General features: G+C 41.6%; 1 protein-coding gene across 1 annotated transcript in view; it reads right to left on the bottom strand.

Annotated features, from left to right (window-relative positions):
* DNER (delta/notch like EGF repeat containing) overlaps positions 1-15,230 on the bottom strand; it is a 278,622-nt gene that overhangs the window by 25,102 nt on the left and 238,290 nt on the right. Inside the window, exons 9-10 of the mRNA XM_033112831.1 lie at positions 13,731-13,853; positions 2,825-2,938 (exon numbers count right to left, since the gene is read on the bottom strand). Coding sequence (XP_032968722.1) covers positions 2,825-2,938; positions 13,731-13,853 — 237 coding nt within the window. The remainder of the gene's footprint in view (positions 1-2,824; positions 2,939-13,730; positions 13,854-15,230) is intronic.

Raw genomic sequence — 15,230 nt, 5'->3', positions numbered from 1 at the left:
CTTAAGACAATGAAACGCCAATAGGCAACTTTTAAGTAGGGAGCGACAAGATCAGATTTGTATTTTATAAGGTCTCTACCATGTAGAGAAGGTATTTGGGGTGAAGGGGAATAGGCGTGGGGAGACAGCTGGGAGGGGCTGCACTAGTGCCGACAGGAGGTGAAGGCAGCTTGGTGTTGGCTCTCGGAGAAGTGAGAGGCTCTGGGGGTTTTCAGGGTTCCTTGGCATTTGGATGTCAGTGAGGGGAAGGAAGAGGAGGCTACAAAAATTATTCCCCAGTTTCTGTCCAGAGCAGCTTGAGGTGGTAGTAATACCATTTAATGAGCTAGCCAATATTTAAAAGAAGGAAAGGAGAGAAAAATCTCTAAGTTTGAGGTGTCTTTGAGAGACATCCAAGAGTGAATGCTGAGTAGGCAGTTGGAGATTTGCTAAATATTCTGGAGAAGCGATAGCACTTTATTTCCCGTAAGATACCAAGATAAATGTCAAATGGATTAAACATTTGCACGCACAAAATTAACTCATACATGATTAGAATAATATAGAAGAATATAAAAACTTGATACATAGGCTCTTTCTAGCATAAAACAAGAAGAAAACAAAAGAAAATATCAGGATTTAATTACATAAATTTAAATATGATATATGGAAAACAAAACAAACACTTTATGTACATTGAAAGGGCAAATGACAGCAGAAAAATATCTGCAACCTACGTCAGATAAAAATGTGATAGACTTTTTATAAAGGGCTATTTCAAATCAAGAATGAAGGTTAACATGAATGGTCTAGTAGAATAGCAAACAAAGGATATGACTGGGAAGTTCATAAAAGAAGAAACACAAGTGGCCATACACATATTTAAAAAGTATTCAACCTCACTAGGAATCAAAAACCTACAAGTGAAAACAACACTTAAATAAATGCATTTTTGGCCACCAGAATGACGACTGTCAGTACTTCTGTGAAAATGAGGAAACACATGCTCGCGGGCACTCTTGGAGGGTGTGAATATTGGTACAGTGCTTTCTCCTGGACAGCAACATGGAAATATGGAAGGATTCTCCTGGACCCTGGGCTTCATTCTTGGGAAATTAGCTCAAAGAAATAATCAGAGAGGTACACAAAGATGTATATTCAAGAATATTCATTGCAATATTGTTTATAACAGGGAAAAGTTCTTAGCGCCCCAAAAGCTGAATTGACAATGGGTTTAGGAAAAACAACAACAAAAAACACAAACAAACAAAACACATGATTATTTCATATAATGGACTAACGTGCAGCCAGTAAAAAAGATAAAACAGAAGCATATTTCTTTGTGTGCAAACACATTTATGACACACATTTCTAAGTGAGAAGGAGGTTACAATATACTATGAGCAGTATGTTTGCTTTTACGTTCAAATATGTGTGCATATTGTATCAAGATGTTACCAGTGGTTATCTCCTAGCTCTTAGTAGTGCAGTTTTAAGTGGTGGGTTTTGTTTTTTTTCTTATAGCACTATATTTTCCAATTTTTCTTCCAGGCTTTTTATTATTTGTGGGGTAAAAATATCTGGGGGAAAAAAAAAAACAGGATGCTTCCCCAACATTATTTTTGCATCCATTGATGAGTATAAATGTCTCTGTGTGTTTATAAACCAGTCAGCAAAACAAAACCATCTGCGAATGATTTTCTGGAGTGAACCCACTCCTCGGTCCAAGGAAAACCCAAAAGGAAAACACAGGATGTGACACAGATAAATAGAAAGAAGATCAGAAGGTGCTTCTCCCACATCTCGACTGTTGGCATCTTCCCCAGAAGCACAAATGGGACTCCCCAGAGATGCACTGGGGACCCAGGCTCTGGAAGTTCTCCCAGGCTTGGGAGGGGACCACAGTGGTTCAGCAGGGAGAGGTAGCCTGCAAGGTGCTCTCCAGCCAACAACAGGCAGCTTGTTATCCTGCAGCTGAAATACCCATCGCTTCTAGGGGCTCCCTATAGGTCAACCTTTCCCAACTTGCAAACCAGAGCAACCTGGTGCTTTTGTTGGTTGAACAAAGCTCCGAAAACATAGCTTGTCCCACGTTCATTATTTCAGGACTCCCGCATTCTGTTGGCAAGGCAAAGGATGGACCCTTTCCTACCCCAGTGGTTCAGAGTTCTTTTACACATACATAGAACGTTTCGCACCTAGTTTTGGGAATTCACAAACTCTCTGAAGCCCATAGGGAGTGATTTAGAAGGAGCCTGGGTTGGGCTGGATTCCCTAGTCTACAGGCGACTCTTCCCACTCAGAGCTCGGTGGCCACCAAGGCTCCTTTTGAGCCGGCCCTGTGCTCCCCACCTGCTCTGCCCTCAGGCAGTTTTCCCTCCCCATTCCACTCCCTCTCCCCACTCCAGTAGCATCTGCACCTTCACTAACAATCAACCCCGAACCTGGAGTGTCTCCTGGGCTTCTCACCATCACTCTCTCTTCATTTTTCAAAATCCATTCGCTTTTACACAGAGGATGCATTTGATCCTCCCTTTCCCCTTCTTCCATTAACACAAACCTTACACACCTGACTTTCATGTCCCCACATTTCAAAGCTATAGCTCCAAAAATGTATAGCAGGGCCAGTCTCAGCACGTCTGCTACGTACAAATGCTAGTTTCAGAAGAGCCTCATGTCAGGACAAACAGTCCGCTGTTTAAACACAGACCTTCATCCCAGCAGTGACTACGTATATGGTGAAAGGATGTGAAAGGATGTATGTATAGAGAGTCCCGGGCTTTGAATAGCTGCAATCTCAGGGATTTTGCAGTAAATGTGAACACTCAATTCCTGGACCACTTGCCTGTAAACCCTGGTGTGCAGACACACGTGCCGTTTAGGCCTTCACTGTCGCAGGTGCCTCCGTTCAGACAGCTGACATTAGCACAGGGGTCCTTGTACGACTCACAGTGTACCCCTGTGGAGACAGAGACAAAGGGTGGCTCGTTAAAAATGTCCAGCTCCCATGGCCTTTGAAAGCAAAGTGTTTGAACAGCCTGTACCGGCGCGAAAGCAGGTTCCTGGCAGTGTGTGTGTGTGTGTGTGTGTGTGTGTGTGTGTGTGTGTGTGTGTGTGAGAGAGAGAGAGAGAGAGAGAGAGAGAGAGAGAGAGAGAGAGAGAGAGAGAGAGAGACCACCCAGGTACTTGACTTTAGACTGCTGTAAAAATACACTTTAGGAGAAAATAACATTGAATCGCTACTCATAGTTCGTAACGTAAGTTTTTCATACTTTCTCTGGCCACATGTGCTAAAGCCTGGGAAACAGAAAGTTAAAAGCCTGAATGATCACATTTATCAGGGACAGATGCTTTCTAAGTCTCCAAAAGAAACTGAAAATAGCCAGGCAGCCTTCATAAAACAATGACATAATTGATAAGCAGCATCTGAAGATAAAGATTTGGAGTCAGGTACTTAAATGAGCCCCAGTTCTACTTTGGAGAAGTGAGGGAGACAGACGGGGACCCCTTGGTACTTACACTCCATCCTCAAAGACCTAATCAGTTCTCCATCTACTGAAGCTAACGTGTTCTGTACACACTACTGTGTTGTCCTGAAAATAAGACCTAGTCAGACAATCAACTCTAATGCGTCTTTTGGAGCAAAAATTAATATAAGGCCCAGTCTTATTTCACTATAATATAAGACCGGGTCTTTAACATAATATAGTATAATATAATATAATATAATATATAATAAAATACATAACATAACAACACCGGGTTTTATATTAATTTTAGCTCCAAAAGACGTATTAGAGCTGATTGTCCAGCTAGGTCTTATTTTCGGGGAAACATGGTATATTCCAGACCCATGCACTGTGCTTTACATCTAATCTGATCCTCACAACAACACTATGAGACAAATACCCTCATTCCCCCCATTTTACAGATAAGGAAACTGAGGAAAGAATTCAGGATCACAAGGCTGGTAGGGCAGGAGCCGGCATCTGAAATCACAGCATTCAGAATCTGAACGTGTGTTTAAGAAGTAGTTTGCTTAGAGTGAGCTCCGATTGCCATGGAAATATACAAAACCCGTTGTAGCTCAGCACTTACTTAACCAAAAAGAGGCATTGAAAAGAATCTTCACAGTGAAAACAGTAAGTTTCTCCTCGGTATTTTTTTTTAAAGCCTGTGTGCATGTATGCATGCAAATGCCTAAAGTGGGACTAACAGGAAAATGGATTACTCTGACTTCCATATTATATATTTCTATGTTGTTGGAATTTTTGTACAATTTTATTAAAAAAAAAACCTAAATTTAATTTATAAAATTTTATAAAAATTGTACAATTTTATTAAAAAAACTGAAAATCCAGCGCTTTTCAAAAAGTAGGATTTCTGTTGCTGTATCATTGGCATGCGAACGTGGACGGATGCGTGGCTTCATCTCTCTTCCCTCCCTCGCCCTTTGGAGAGGGAGATAAATTACATGATATTCTGTATAAGAATATATAGAACGATATGCTCACCCTTCCCAACAGCCTCACGAAACATAGGCATAAAGCGAATAGTGACTGAGAGGGATTTACTTGATTCGCTCTTCTCTTCATTACTTTGGTGCAAAGAAGTGCCACACCCAATGACTCATCATTTAGTCACCGAAATTACTCTTACTGGGATTTTTTTTTCTCATTTCTTTTTAAGTGCCTTAAGAAGTAGGGCTCAAGACAGAGGAAAAAAATGTAAGAGAAAATAGAGACAGAACTGCCCATTTGTATTCACACTAATGACTTCACTTGAGCCTGGGAAAGCATTTTGGAATGGACGGCTTTTCATTCCTTTTTATCCTTTGCCCCTCGTATCCAACCCCTGAACAATATTCCGCCAGATGTTTTTCCAAACCGCTTTTCAGACCTTTGCCTTACTTCACTGCCTGCAAGCACCACCTGATCCCACGACTCGCGTGTGCGGGGATCCAGCCCCCCGAGCCCTGTCCCTGCTCCCTGCATGCCTGCCCTGACTTTCATCACCCTTAACAAACCCAGGATTCATGGGAATACACCAGCTCAAACTAATTTAAAGATTAAATTATTCATTAGCGTGAAACTGGTGATTCTTCTTCACTTGGGTGTGTATGGCTTCCTGGCCCAGAAGTCTCTATTCTAATTCCTGCTGATTCCCAAGCAGCGCCGGCTCAACTGCAAGAATAAAATCTAAAAGAGCCTTTTCTGCTTCAGAGTGTTTATCAAAAAACAAGGATTCACATATTTACAAGTCCCCCTGTGACTGGTCAATGGGAACCAGGTGAAAAAAAAAGGCTTTCAATTATAATGGGAAATGCAGCCATAACTGAGGTTCAGAGATGTCTGAAGCCTGAAAAAAAATTTCCATTCTCTCTTACGTAAGAGCATCAAGGATAATCTTGACTGGGTTTCTAGTAATACTACATTAGCCAATCTAGTCTGTATAATATTGATATAAATAATACATTAATATACAAATTACCACATTTTTCCAATAAGGCTAAAGAAAATCTAGGCTAAATATTTAAACAACCTAATCTTAAAAGCCTTCAAGAATATAGATTTGATGAAAACACCCAAGATAATAAGCAATTTCCATTTTTGGCAATAATGTTATCACTTGTTATTTCTCTTTTTTTCAAAAGATAACATATTCGGTCACTTGCGATCCATTGAGAGTTTTCTGGCAGCAAAACTGGACAAAAGCTAATCTTCAGAGAATCATGATGACTATGAAGCAAGATGGTCTTCTAAGTCCCCAGTGAGAACTCTGGTTACTCACATTTCTATACTCGAAGCCTTGCTAAGCCCTGTATAAAAACATATCTGTCTTATTACTCAGCTTGACGATTAGAGCTGGACAACTATGAGCTAGAAATCTTAAATCGAGAGAATAAACAGTTGTGAACACTGCTGATGTGCCCAGGCTGCCTCCACGCCACCCTTCTCCTCAGACCCCTGGGGCCCACCTTCTTGCACTCCCCCACTCCCCAGAAGCCCTGGGCACTTGACCAGCAGTGAGTATTGGGCATCCTGTGTCCTCTGACAAGGACGCTTTCCTTCACCCTCTTTCCCAAGCTGGTCTTCACCTGGCACATTCTATCTGTCAAAGTTCAGCTCAAACACCCTTTCTCTGTGAAGCTGAACCTGACTCTACTAAGACAGAACTCCATTCTTCCATCATTGTACACTGAGAGTGTGCTGGGTTCGCGCCATGATGGGATTTATTGTGTTCAATTTTCACTTATCTGTTCTTCTGTCTGATCCCAGTCCCCACAAATCTCTGGGGTCCTTTATAGCACAGACCATATCTGAATGCATGGAAGAAATTCTGGATATGCCACCAGACTCCTGTCCTTTCAGGAGAGGCGAAGGTCTGCATACTTTGGCTGACACACAGGTAGGATTGCCAGAGGAGTGAGAAGCCATTCCAAATCTGCCTCAAAAACACCCTATTTTGTCAGGAAAACCAGGTCCACACTTCAAACTAAGTCTTGGAATGACACATGCATCACCCATTGGCAAAGAATGTAGCACGCACTATTATGAAACTTATGTTTAGTCTCAAGGAAAAATAAACTGTAATTCCGTCAAAACTAATAAAAATTCATACTTTTCATATTAAGGAATAGAGAGGCAATGTTTCTGAAAAGATCTCTATTCCAACGGGGCTCTTTGTATAAGTTAATTTTAGAATTAAAAATGAGCAAAAATTCAAAGAGTAGTGTGGCAATTATAAATCTTTGTGGTCATCACAATTTAGTCATGATTAAGATTTGGAAAACAAAAAATCATTATTTTATCTCCAGGAGAAGTAATCCAGGTAAAGAAAATTAACATGAAGTGTTCCTTGAACTTAATATTCTCTTTAAAACATCATCCTATTATATTAAAACTTATCTCTTCCATGAAAACTTTTCTAGTATTTCCACCTTCACAGAACTCAACTTTTTCTAAATTATTTCAGAAATTACAATTGACATCTCGACCTTAGCCTCATCATTCCTTGTGTGTTCAGCCTCAGTCTACTCTTCTGATTGAATAATAGCCTGAAAAAGGGAGAAACCTTGACTTATTCATTTTTGTATCTAATTCACTACGTGAGATGGGCTAGATACAAAAAATATCCAGAAATTCTTGTTCCCTGGTTACACAGAGGAAATAATTCTAGCCAACAAAGCAAAAGTTCTCATCTTTTCAACTATGAATTTATATAGACTTTAAAAAGTCATTAGATATAATGTGATCAAACCCATAACCCAGTGATCCCCTTTCTGAGACCCTATTCCCTCACCCCCAAAAATTCAGAAAAGTATGAAAATTATAGGAATAAAGATGTTCGTTCAAGAATTATTTATAATAGCCTTATATCAAACACAACAAGGGAATGGATAAACATGCTGCAATGGAAACATTGCATAACCATTTAAAATAGAATTAGTAAGACTTCCTAGCAATATCTCAGTCAAACATACTATAATGTTAAGTATGAACAGAAAATTACAAAATTGTCGGTATACTCAATTATAACCATAAAAACATGTCTATTTACATAGATGGAAATAGTACATATGATTATGGCTCTTGTTTTCACTGTGAAGCAATGAGCTATTTTGAAATTTCTTTTTTCTAAATTTTTTATTATTGTTATGTTATTTTCACCATTAAAAATTGAAATATTTTCTTTCTAACTGTATCACCAAAAATTCCAAACGGATACATTGTTGATTATTGAGTTTGTTCTGCTAGAAATAAAAATCAACACAATTGGGGCAGTAACTTGACTTTTTGTCCATATGAGGTTACGAACCCTAACGCAAGTCTTAAAAGTTTGTCATGACCTAGCTGTGAACTGGTTTTAAAGGAAATACCAGCATTTCGGTGTGTCTGAGAGGATGTTACTCTGAACCCCTCCAGGCATTTTGCTTCTAACAATTAGAAGCAATTTTGCTTCTAATGATCCACAGTGGAAACTTACTGGGAAAATGTTCAAGGTGGTTTTCTTTAATTAGTGTGTCAGGCAGCAATTTCGATTCAAGTAAAGATAGCTATTAGCATTTGCTTTGTGCAAGCCACCATATCAAAATCTGCCGAGACTGAAAAGAAAAAGAAAAAGAAAGAAAGAAAGAAAACAAAACCATGTAGTCACTGCCTTTTGCTAAATTACGATTTAGTGTAAGGTAGAGGAAAGTGTGAAGCCAGAAAGAATTGACTACACGGCCCATCACAATTGTCATAGCAGATACAGAGAAAATGCTGGGAGAGTTCAAGGAGGGAAGAGTCACCTCTGTTTGGGGGTCAACGTGTTAGACAGAGGAGGCAGCCAGAGGCCTGGATGAGAGCAGAGAAGAGGAGAGACAGAGTGGCCAAGAAGCAAACCCTGGGGACCACCTGCATTCATGGTGTCCGGAGGACAAGGGTTCAGTGGGGGCCAGAAGTGAAGAGTGGGGGGAATGGAACTGTGGAAGCTAAAACAAGGATCCCAGTGATCCATGGGGCCAAAGAGCAGGAATGTGGAGTCGGAGGCTGCACGGAAAGGCTTCATGGATGTCACTGAAAAGTCTCCAGTGAGGTCACCACTGAACCCATTTTAGTGGAATGGTGTGGACAAGATCCAAACTGAGGAGGGTTAAGAAAAGAATAAAAGTGAAGGATATAGAGGTCCTTTTTTACCAACTCTAAAGAAACTTGGTAGAAAAGAAAAGAGGGAAGAAAGGAAAAAGTACTGCAAGTAGAAGAGGATACAAAGTCAAAGAGTTGTGTTCTTTAATTCATATGGAATTTATTCAGAAGTGTGAGTAAGAACACTTATTGTTTTTCTGTTTAACAGCCCAATTTTTCTAGCACCATTTGTTTAAAAAAGAATTCCCTTCCCGTTCATAGCAATTTCTCTTTAAGGGTCATACTTGTTACAGACAATGGCTTCTGGGCCGTTATTCAATGTTGGTCAGCTGTTCATTCTCGCACCTGTAGCATATGAATGTAATAATAATTGTAATGTTATAATAGTTTTAACATCTGGCAGACATTCCCCCGTCGTTGCTTTCCTTTTTCAAAATGTTCTTAGCTATAGTTGCCTGACGTCCTATTACACTCATTCTTTTTAGGAAGTTGTATTCATTTGTTGAAGTTTTTAAACATAAAACAACAAAAATCACCACTTAAAAAATACATGTGGGGGCAGCTGGATGGCTCCGTTGGTTAGAGTGCGAACTCTTAACAACAAGGTTGCCAGTTCAATTCCCACATGGGCCGGTGAACAGCGCCCTCCCCAACTCGATTGAAAACAATGGCTTGAGCTTGGAGCTGAGCCCCTAGTGGGCGGCCAGTTGGCTCAGTGGTTAGAACGCAGTGCTCATAACACCAAGGTCGCCGGTTCGAGTCCCACATGGGCCAGTGAGCTGCGCCCTCCACAACTAGATTGAAAACAACGACTTGACTTGCAGCTGAGCTGCACCCTGCCACAACTAGATTGACAAAAACAAAAAACACGTGTAAAATAAGAAGTTAAAGTCCCAAACCTCCCCCAACACACCAGGTATCTAAGTTCTAACTCCAGAAGTAAGCACTAGCTAGAAGTTGATGCCCACCCATCCGACCGTTTCCCACATTTATACATATATCCTATCGGTACTTATATTGGGGAAAAATGCTTCCCAAAAGGGAGGGAATGTCCATTCTTCAAGGAGAGAAAGGCACAACATCTTGTTACTTCTCCCTTCCTCTTACTCACTCTTCCTCTGGACTGGAGAGCATCCTCAGTTAGCCTTTTCTGCCTCTCTTTTAATTCCTTCTAAACCACCACCACTTCTCTGTCACTGTTAGTTCAGAAGTTCTATCATCTATCACTGCTTTGCTAGGGTTTAACTTCCTGTTTTCGGCAGTCTTATTTAAACGTAATCTAAATGTGTCTATGAATATACCAAAATTACGCAGGCACTTTACCCAGCCCCTCGGATGAGATCTTTAATACACCTGTGTGTCTTCCCATCCTTCCCACCCCGTCCCCTCCAACTCATGGATTTCGTGAGAAGGATATGAAACGACAGTGTGATCATGTAAATTTTTCATGAGTAAGAGGTATGATGGACACACCCTAGCGTGTGCCCCAATGAGTCACACCCTTGTGTAATCCCCCCTCTTTCACTGTGAGCTTCTAACCAATAGCACGTGGCGAAAGTTAAGAGATTTTGAAGGTGCAACTAAGGTCCATAATCAGTTGACTGTGAGCTACTCATAGGTGGGCCTGGCGTAATCAGGGGAGGTCTTTGGTGGGTGCAGACCTCTCCTGAAGTTAGAGACGTGCAACAGCAGAGGCTCTCTCTCATGTTGCGGGCTTTCACGAAAGCAAGTGGTCATAAATTCTACATCCACAAGGATGTGAATTCTGCCAACAACCTGAAGGGACGTAGAAGTAGATCCTTCCCTATTCAAGCCTCAGATGAGAATGCAGTCCAGGCAACATCCTGATTCCAGTGAGACCCTGAGCAAGGAGCCCATGAAGCCAGGCCTGGACCAGCGAAACTGTCAGGTCACAAAAGCATGTTGTTTCAAGCCACCACCTCGTAGGAACTCATTATGCAGCAATACTAAGTAATACAAAGGTATACCTATTTTCTTCAAGAGACTTTCCTTCACCATTAAATGATTATTCACAATCACAATCAATATCATCGATTGAGGTTTATCAATCCATTTAAAGAAGTCCACTCCGCCCTCTTCCTCCTGTTCTCTGCCTTTCCCTAGCTGCCTTTGTTCTGATTTTTTGCAAGTTAGTGAGAATACTTTTTAAAACAATTTTCTTAGAGAGGGTACATGGTGTCATATTTTCTGTATCCTTAAATGTACAAAACGTCTTTCTTTTACCCTCAAATATCAACTATCCTTTAACTACCAGCCCTTGTCATTGAAAGGAGTACTTCTTTGCTATTGTTTAGTTTCATTATAGAAAAGAGCAGTCCAATGCTGGTTTGATTCCCTTTCTTTTGTGTGTAAACTGTACTCCTTCTGAAGAATATTGTTGAAAAAAAAAGTGTCTCTTTATCCTTGGGTTTGGAAATTCTACCAGGAAATCTCACATTGTGTATCACATCCTTCATTAATCATCTGGAATGGCGCAAGCCCATTCTAATTGAAAACTTCAATTTTCTTCAGCTCATAGATTTCTCCTTCTAGTAATCAGATGATTCTTGTTTTATTTCCATGTCTTCCTTCTTCTTCTGGAGCATCCATCATTCAGACGGAAACAGATCTCTTGCATCTTTTCTGCACATTTTCTATCTTTAGTCTCATGGTTTCCATTTCCTCATACTTTTACTTCTATCATCAATTAGTTCCTCCTTTTGCTTTTCCAGATCTAAATTAAATTTTGAGTAGTATACATTACTTTTTTCACTTCCTCTCTTGAGTGTTTAGACTTATTGATTGTTGTTGCGATTTTGTTTTTATTTCCTAAATGTTTTCCCTCTTTGAGTTGCTTGTACAGGCTTCCCATATTGGCCAGGCTGGAAGCTGACAATGCTAGACACAGATGACACCAGATATTCTCCTCCAACTGGGTCCTGTCTACTAAGGCACAGGCTAGAGGCCTCCCAGTTTGGGGTCCTCGAGGCTCTCCAGGTGTGAACAGGAGACCATTCTTTCCCAGCCACACAAAAAAGAGAAGACCAGTTCAGCCCCACTGTGCCATTTTCTCCAAGGACAGCCAATATCTAGGAGACCCAAGCACTCGGCCCTATGGGTCACAAGCAGCACATTCATATACGTCCTCTCCATAAGCTGAGGGGTCTTTTGGGCTCAGCTGAGCATTGAGTCCTCAGTTCCCCTCAGAACCCTGTCCCCTAACCCTGTTCTATGCAAAGGCTCCCCGCACCCGTACCCTTTTCTTGAGAACACAAATCCTCAGATGTTTTTGACATCCACTCCAGGGCTATCTCCATTCTTGAGTCATCCAGCAGAATCTGTACTTAGATAGAAGAAGGTCACAGAAAGGTAGAATTTAGAGCATATGTAGAAGGATTATCCTTGATCAGGAAGAGTTGCACACGATCAACAAATATGGATAAGAAAAAGGTTTTAGTGACTGTGAATACAGGTAAGTTTGTAGAGCGGGGCAGTCTCAAAGAGTGGAACATGGGCCAGCCCTTCAACATCACCTGAGAGCTTACCAGAAACACAAATTCTTGGGCCCCACCCCAGACATACAGAATCAGAAACTCTAGGACTCGGGCCCTGCCATCTGTTTTAGTCATGATAGCTTGAGCAATGACTCAAAGACAGGAAAGTAAGGGGCATATTCAGAATACACCCCATTAGTGATTTTGTCATTTATAAAGATGAAGTTTGCTTCATAAAAATTCTATCATAAACTAAAGAAGTCTTAGAATTTTTAATATTTGAAGCACATCCACCACGACTAATTGTGTCACTGAAGAATCTCCAAATCTCAGGAAGCATCCCTGTCCTTACTTTATACAGACAAGATAAAGGGATATACCCAGGCTCGTCAGGAAGCCAGTGGTGCAACTGGGATGAGCTACTTATGTGTTCTGATTCCCCGCTCTTTTACGCTACTTTCCAGAATTGAGCAGACTCCCCATTTCTCGATGCTCTGATAGACCAAGAAAACAAAAACCACATGGATGAACCCAGCACAGCTGCCCTTGGGGAGGATGGTGGAATCTGACTCCAAACAGGCACCACACATTGGAGGAAGCATCAGATCTGCCAAACATAAAGCAAAGCCCGGACCCACCTTCAGCCTTTGCATCCATAGGCTAGATCATACCGTGGCCTCCAAACCCTTGAGGCTCACGCAGAAGACCACGAAATAAAGGTGGGTCCATCCAAAGAGAAGCAGCAGCGGCTGCCGCGCAAGGTCACCCTGCAGATGGATGGTATCAAGCAAGCCGCAGTGGGAGCAAGAGGTTAAGTGAAATGGTTATAAATAGAGCCCACAGAAGCATTTCAAAAATCTAAACCCAGCCCTGAAGTTGGGGCTTAGAGAAATGTGCACAGCAGCTGATAAACAGGCTCTCCAGGCAGTGTTGTCTGAGGGTGTCTAGGTGCCAGTGAAGCCATACCACCCACCAATTGTGGCTCAAGCCCACTAGGGAGGCAGACAAAAGAGCTTTAGGGCCCACGCTGGCAGGCTCACAGGGACACCACGACCAAGAGCTATCACCTCACAGGGTGCTTGTGGTGATTTATGAGGTAATGCACGTAAAGACTTAGAACAGGGTCCACACATCTTAAACACTCCATCAGGGTCCGCTATTTTTCCAGAATGACTCTGACAAAACTGAGTCATTTAATGAGATTAAACTTATATGCCAATAGGTGAGATTCCACCTGCCTCCTCCAGCGAAAAGCACAGCACTCTGTCTGCCTAGCTAGCCCTCTGCGGCATGCTTCCCTCTCCCGCCAATTCCACAGCCAAGTCCTCTGATCTACATCTGACCGTCCACTTACACTCACCTTTCATCCTGGGCTTTGTACACATTCAACAGAGAAAAGAGTGAGACACATGAAGGAACGGGCAGAAAAGAGACTCTTCAGTGTAGCAGGAAGAAACCTGAGACTTGCAAATTGGTCTCCTCCGGCCCCACAAATCATCCCAGCGCCAGTACCTGATTTTTATTCTAAACGATTCCATGCTCCACTTAAGATTTATGCGTTTACGTTGAGAAAGCCACGATGTCATTTAGAGCCACTCTGCCACAAGAAGGCCAAAGAGCCGCTCACCTTTGTACTCTGCCAGGCACACGCACTCATAGCCGTTAACGAGGTCCCTGCAGGTGGCCGCGTTCAGGCATGGGGCAGAGAGGCACTCGTTGTATTCCTCTTCACAGTAGAGGCCGTGGTAACCTGAGAGACAGAGAGAAAGGACTGCCATCAAACTCATCCCATGGAAACCCACGCTGAAGCAGCCTGCCAGGAAGGCAGCTGGGATTCGCTGGAAAGTATGGCACAGACAATGGGCTTTTCAGGAACTGGGTCTCTTGGGGTAGAATCGAATTGTGGATTTTCAGGAAGGCTATGAAGAATCTGTTCTGATCACCCTCTTGCATGATCCCAAATATCAAAGAAGTTATCCCACTTATCCACCAGTTGGTCCCCTTAGTACATTGTGTTTAGTGGTACCGGTGACCTGGAGCCACAGGTGACTGAGTATCTTTTGTGGCCACAGGAGACAGGGAGAGTAGCAGCATCTACAGCACAGGATAAATAGCCCCTTTCAAGGGTGAGGACCACACTTTTCCTCCAATCAGTTAGAAAAATATATCTAACTACAGGGAATTTTATTCAAGGAGAAAAGGATCGATGCATTTTCTTTGCTTTTCAAGTCAGGAAGGAAAGTCAGCTTAAAAAGGCTTAACTTAAATTCATGAGGAAATGCGGTCTATCTTTTCTTGTTTCTTTAAAGTTATGATTATCTAAATTATAACATTTTTCGTTGTACTCACAGTTTTTAATTATTAAAAACATAATAATAGTAAGGAAGGAAAAGAAACCCAACAATTTCTTAATTAAAGATGGCTCTTACCCTCCTAATTGCAAAACAGGTGTTTATTCTAAAAGACAAGAAGACAACATTCTTTGAGATTCACTCATGAATGTTATGCTGTTTTTAACTTTCAAAAACATGTGTTACTGCCAATTTGCAATGAAACTGGACCATTTTTTTTGTCTGGCTCTGTCTAAGCAATGAGAAACATGTGAGTACTTTCAAAAATCACCCTGCCTGTGTTGGTTCTGAATTCAGATAAGCAGAAAAAACAAACACTTGCTCAAGTGGGAACTAGAACTACTAGCTTTTTTCCAGCTTTCCAACTCATAGCCAAGCCTCAAAACTTGAACTGTTTTGTTTCTTGTGCCGGTTATAGAAGTAGGTTAGGCTCATATCTGTATTATTAACAGAGCACCTTTCAAGTACTTGGCATTTCAACTGCTTTCCAAATTTAGGTGGTAATGACTCCTTTGAGGAGACCTTGACCTACCTACGGCAAACATACAATGGTTTTCAATTCTCCTATCTCACCCTCTTGGTGGCTTCAGGGAACTATTTCCTGTTACTGTTCATCAGATTATTTTCCTCACCTAGGTCAGAGTTTGTCAACTCACAGCAATTCTGTCCCCCAGAGGACACCTGGCAGCGTTTGGGGACACTTTTGGTTGTCACTAGAGTGGAAGGGAAGGAGTTGCTACTGGCATTTCATGTAAGCCTGCTGCCAAACATCCTCC

The sequence above is a fragment of the Rhinolophus ferrumequinum genome, chromosome 8 (assembly GCF_004115265.2).
Source record: "Rhinolophus ferrumequinum isolate MPI-CBG mRhiFer1 chromosome 8, mRhiFer1_v1.p, whole genome shotgun sequence".
In the NCBI taxonomy this organism is placed as follows: Eukaryota; Metazoa; Chordata; class Mammalia; order Chiroptera; family Rhinolophidae; genus Rhinolophus; species Rhinolophus ferrumequinum.
The sequence above is the reverse complement of the archived record's forward strand: the minus strand, read 5'-3'. Positions and strand labels throughout refer to the sequence as shown.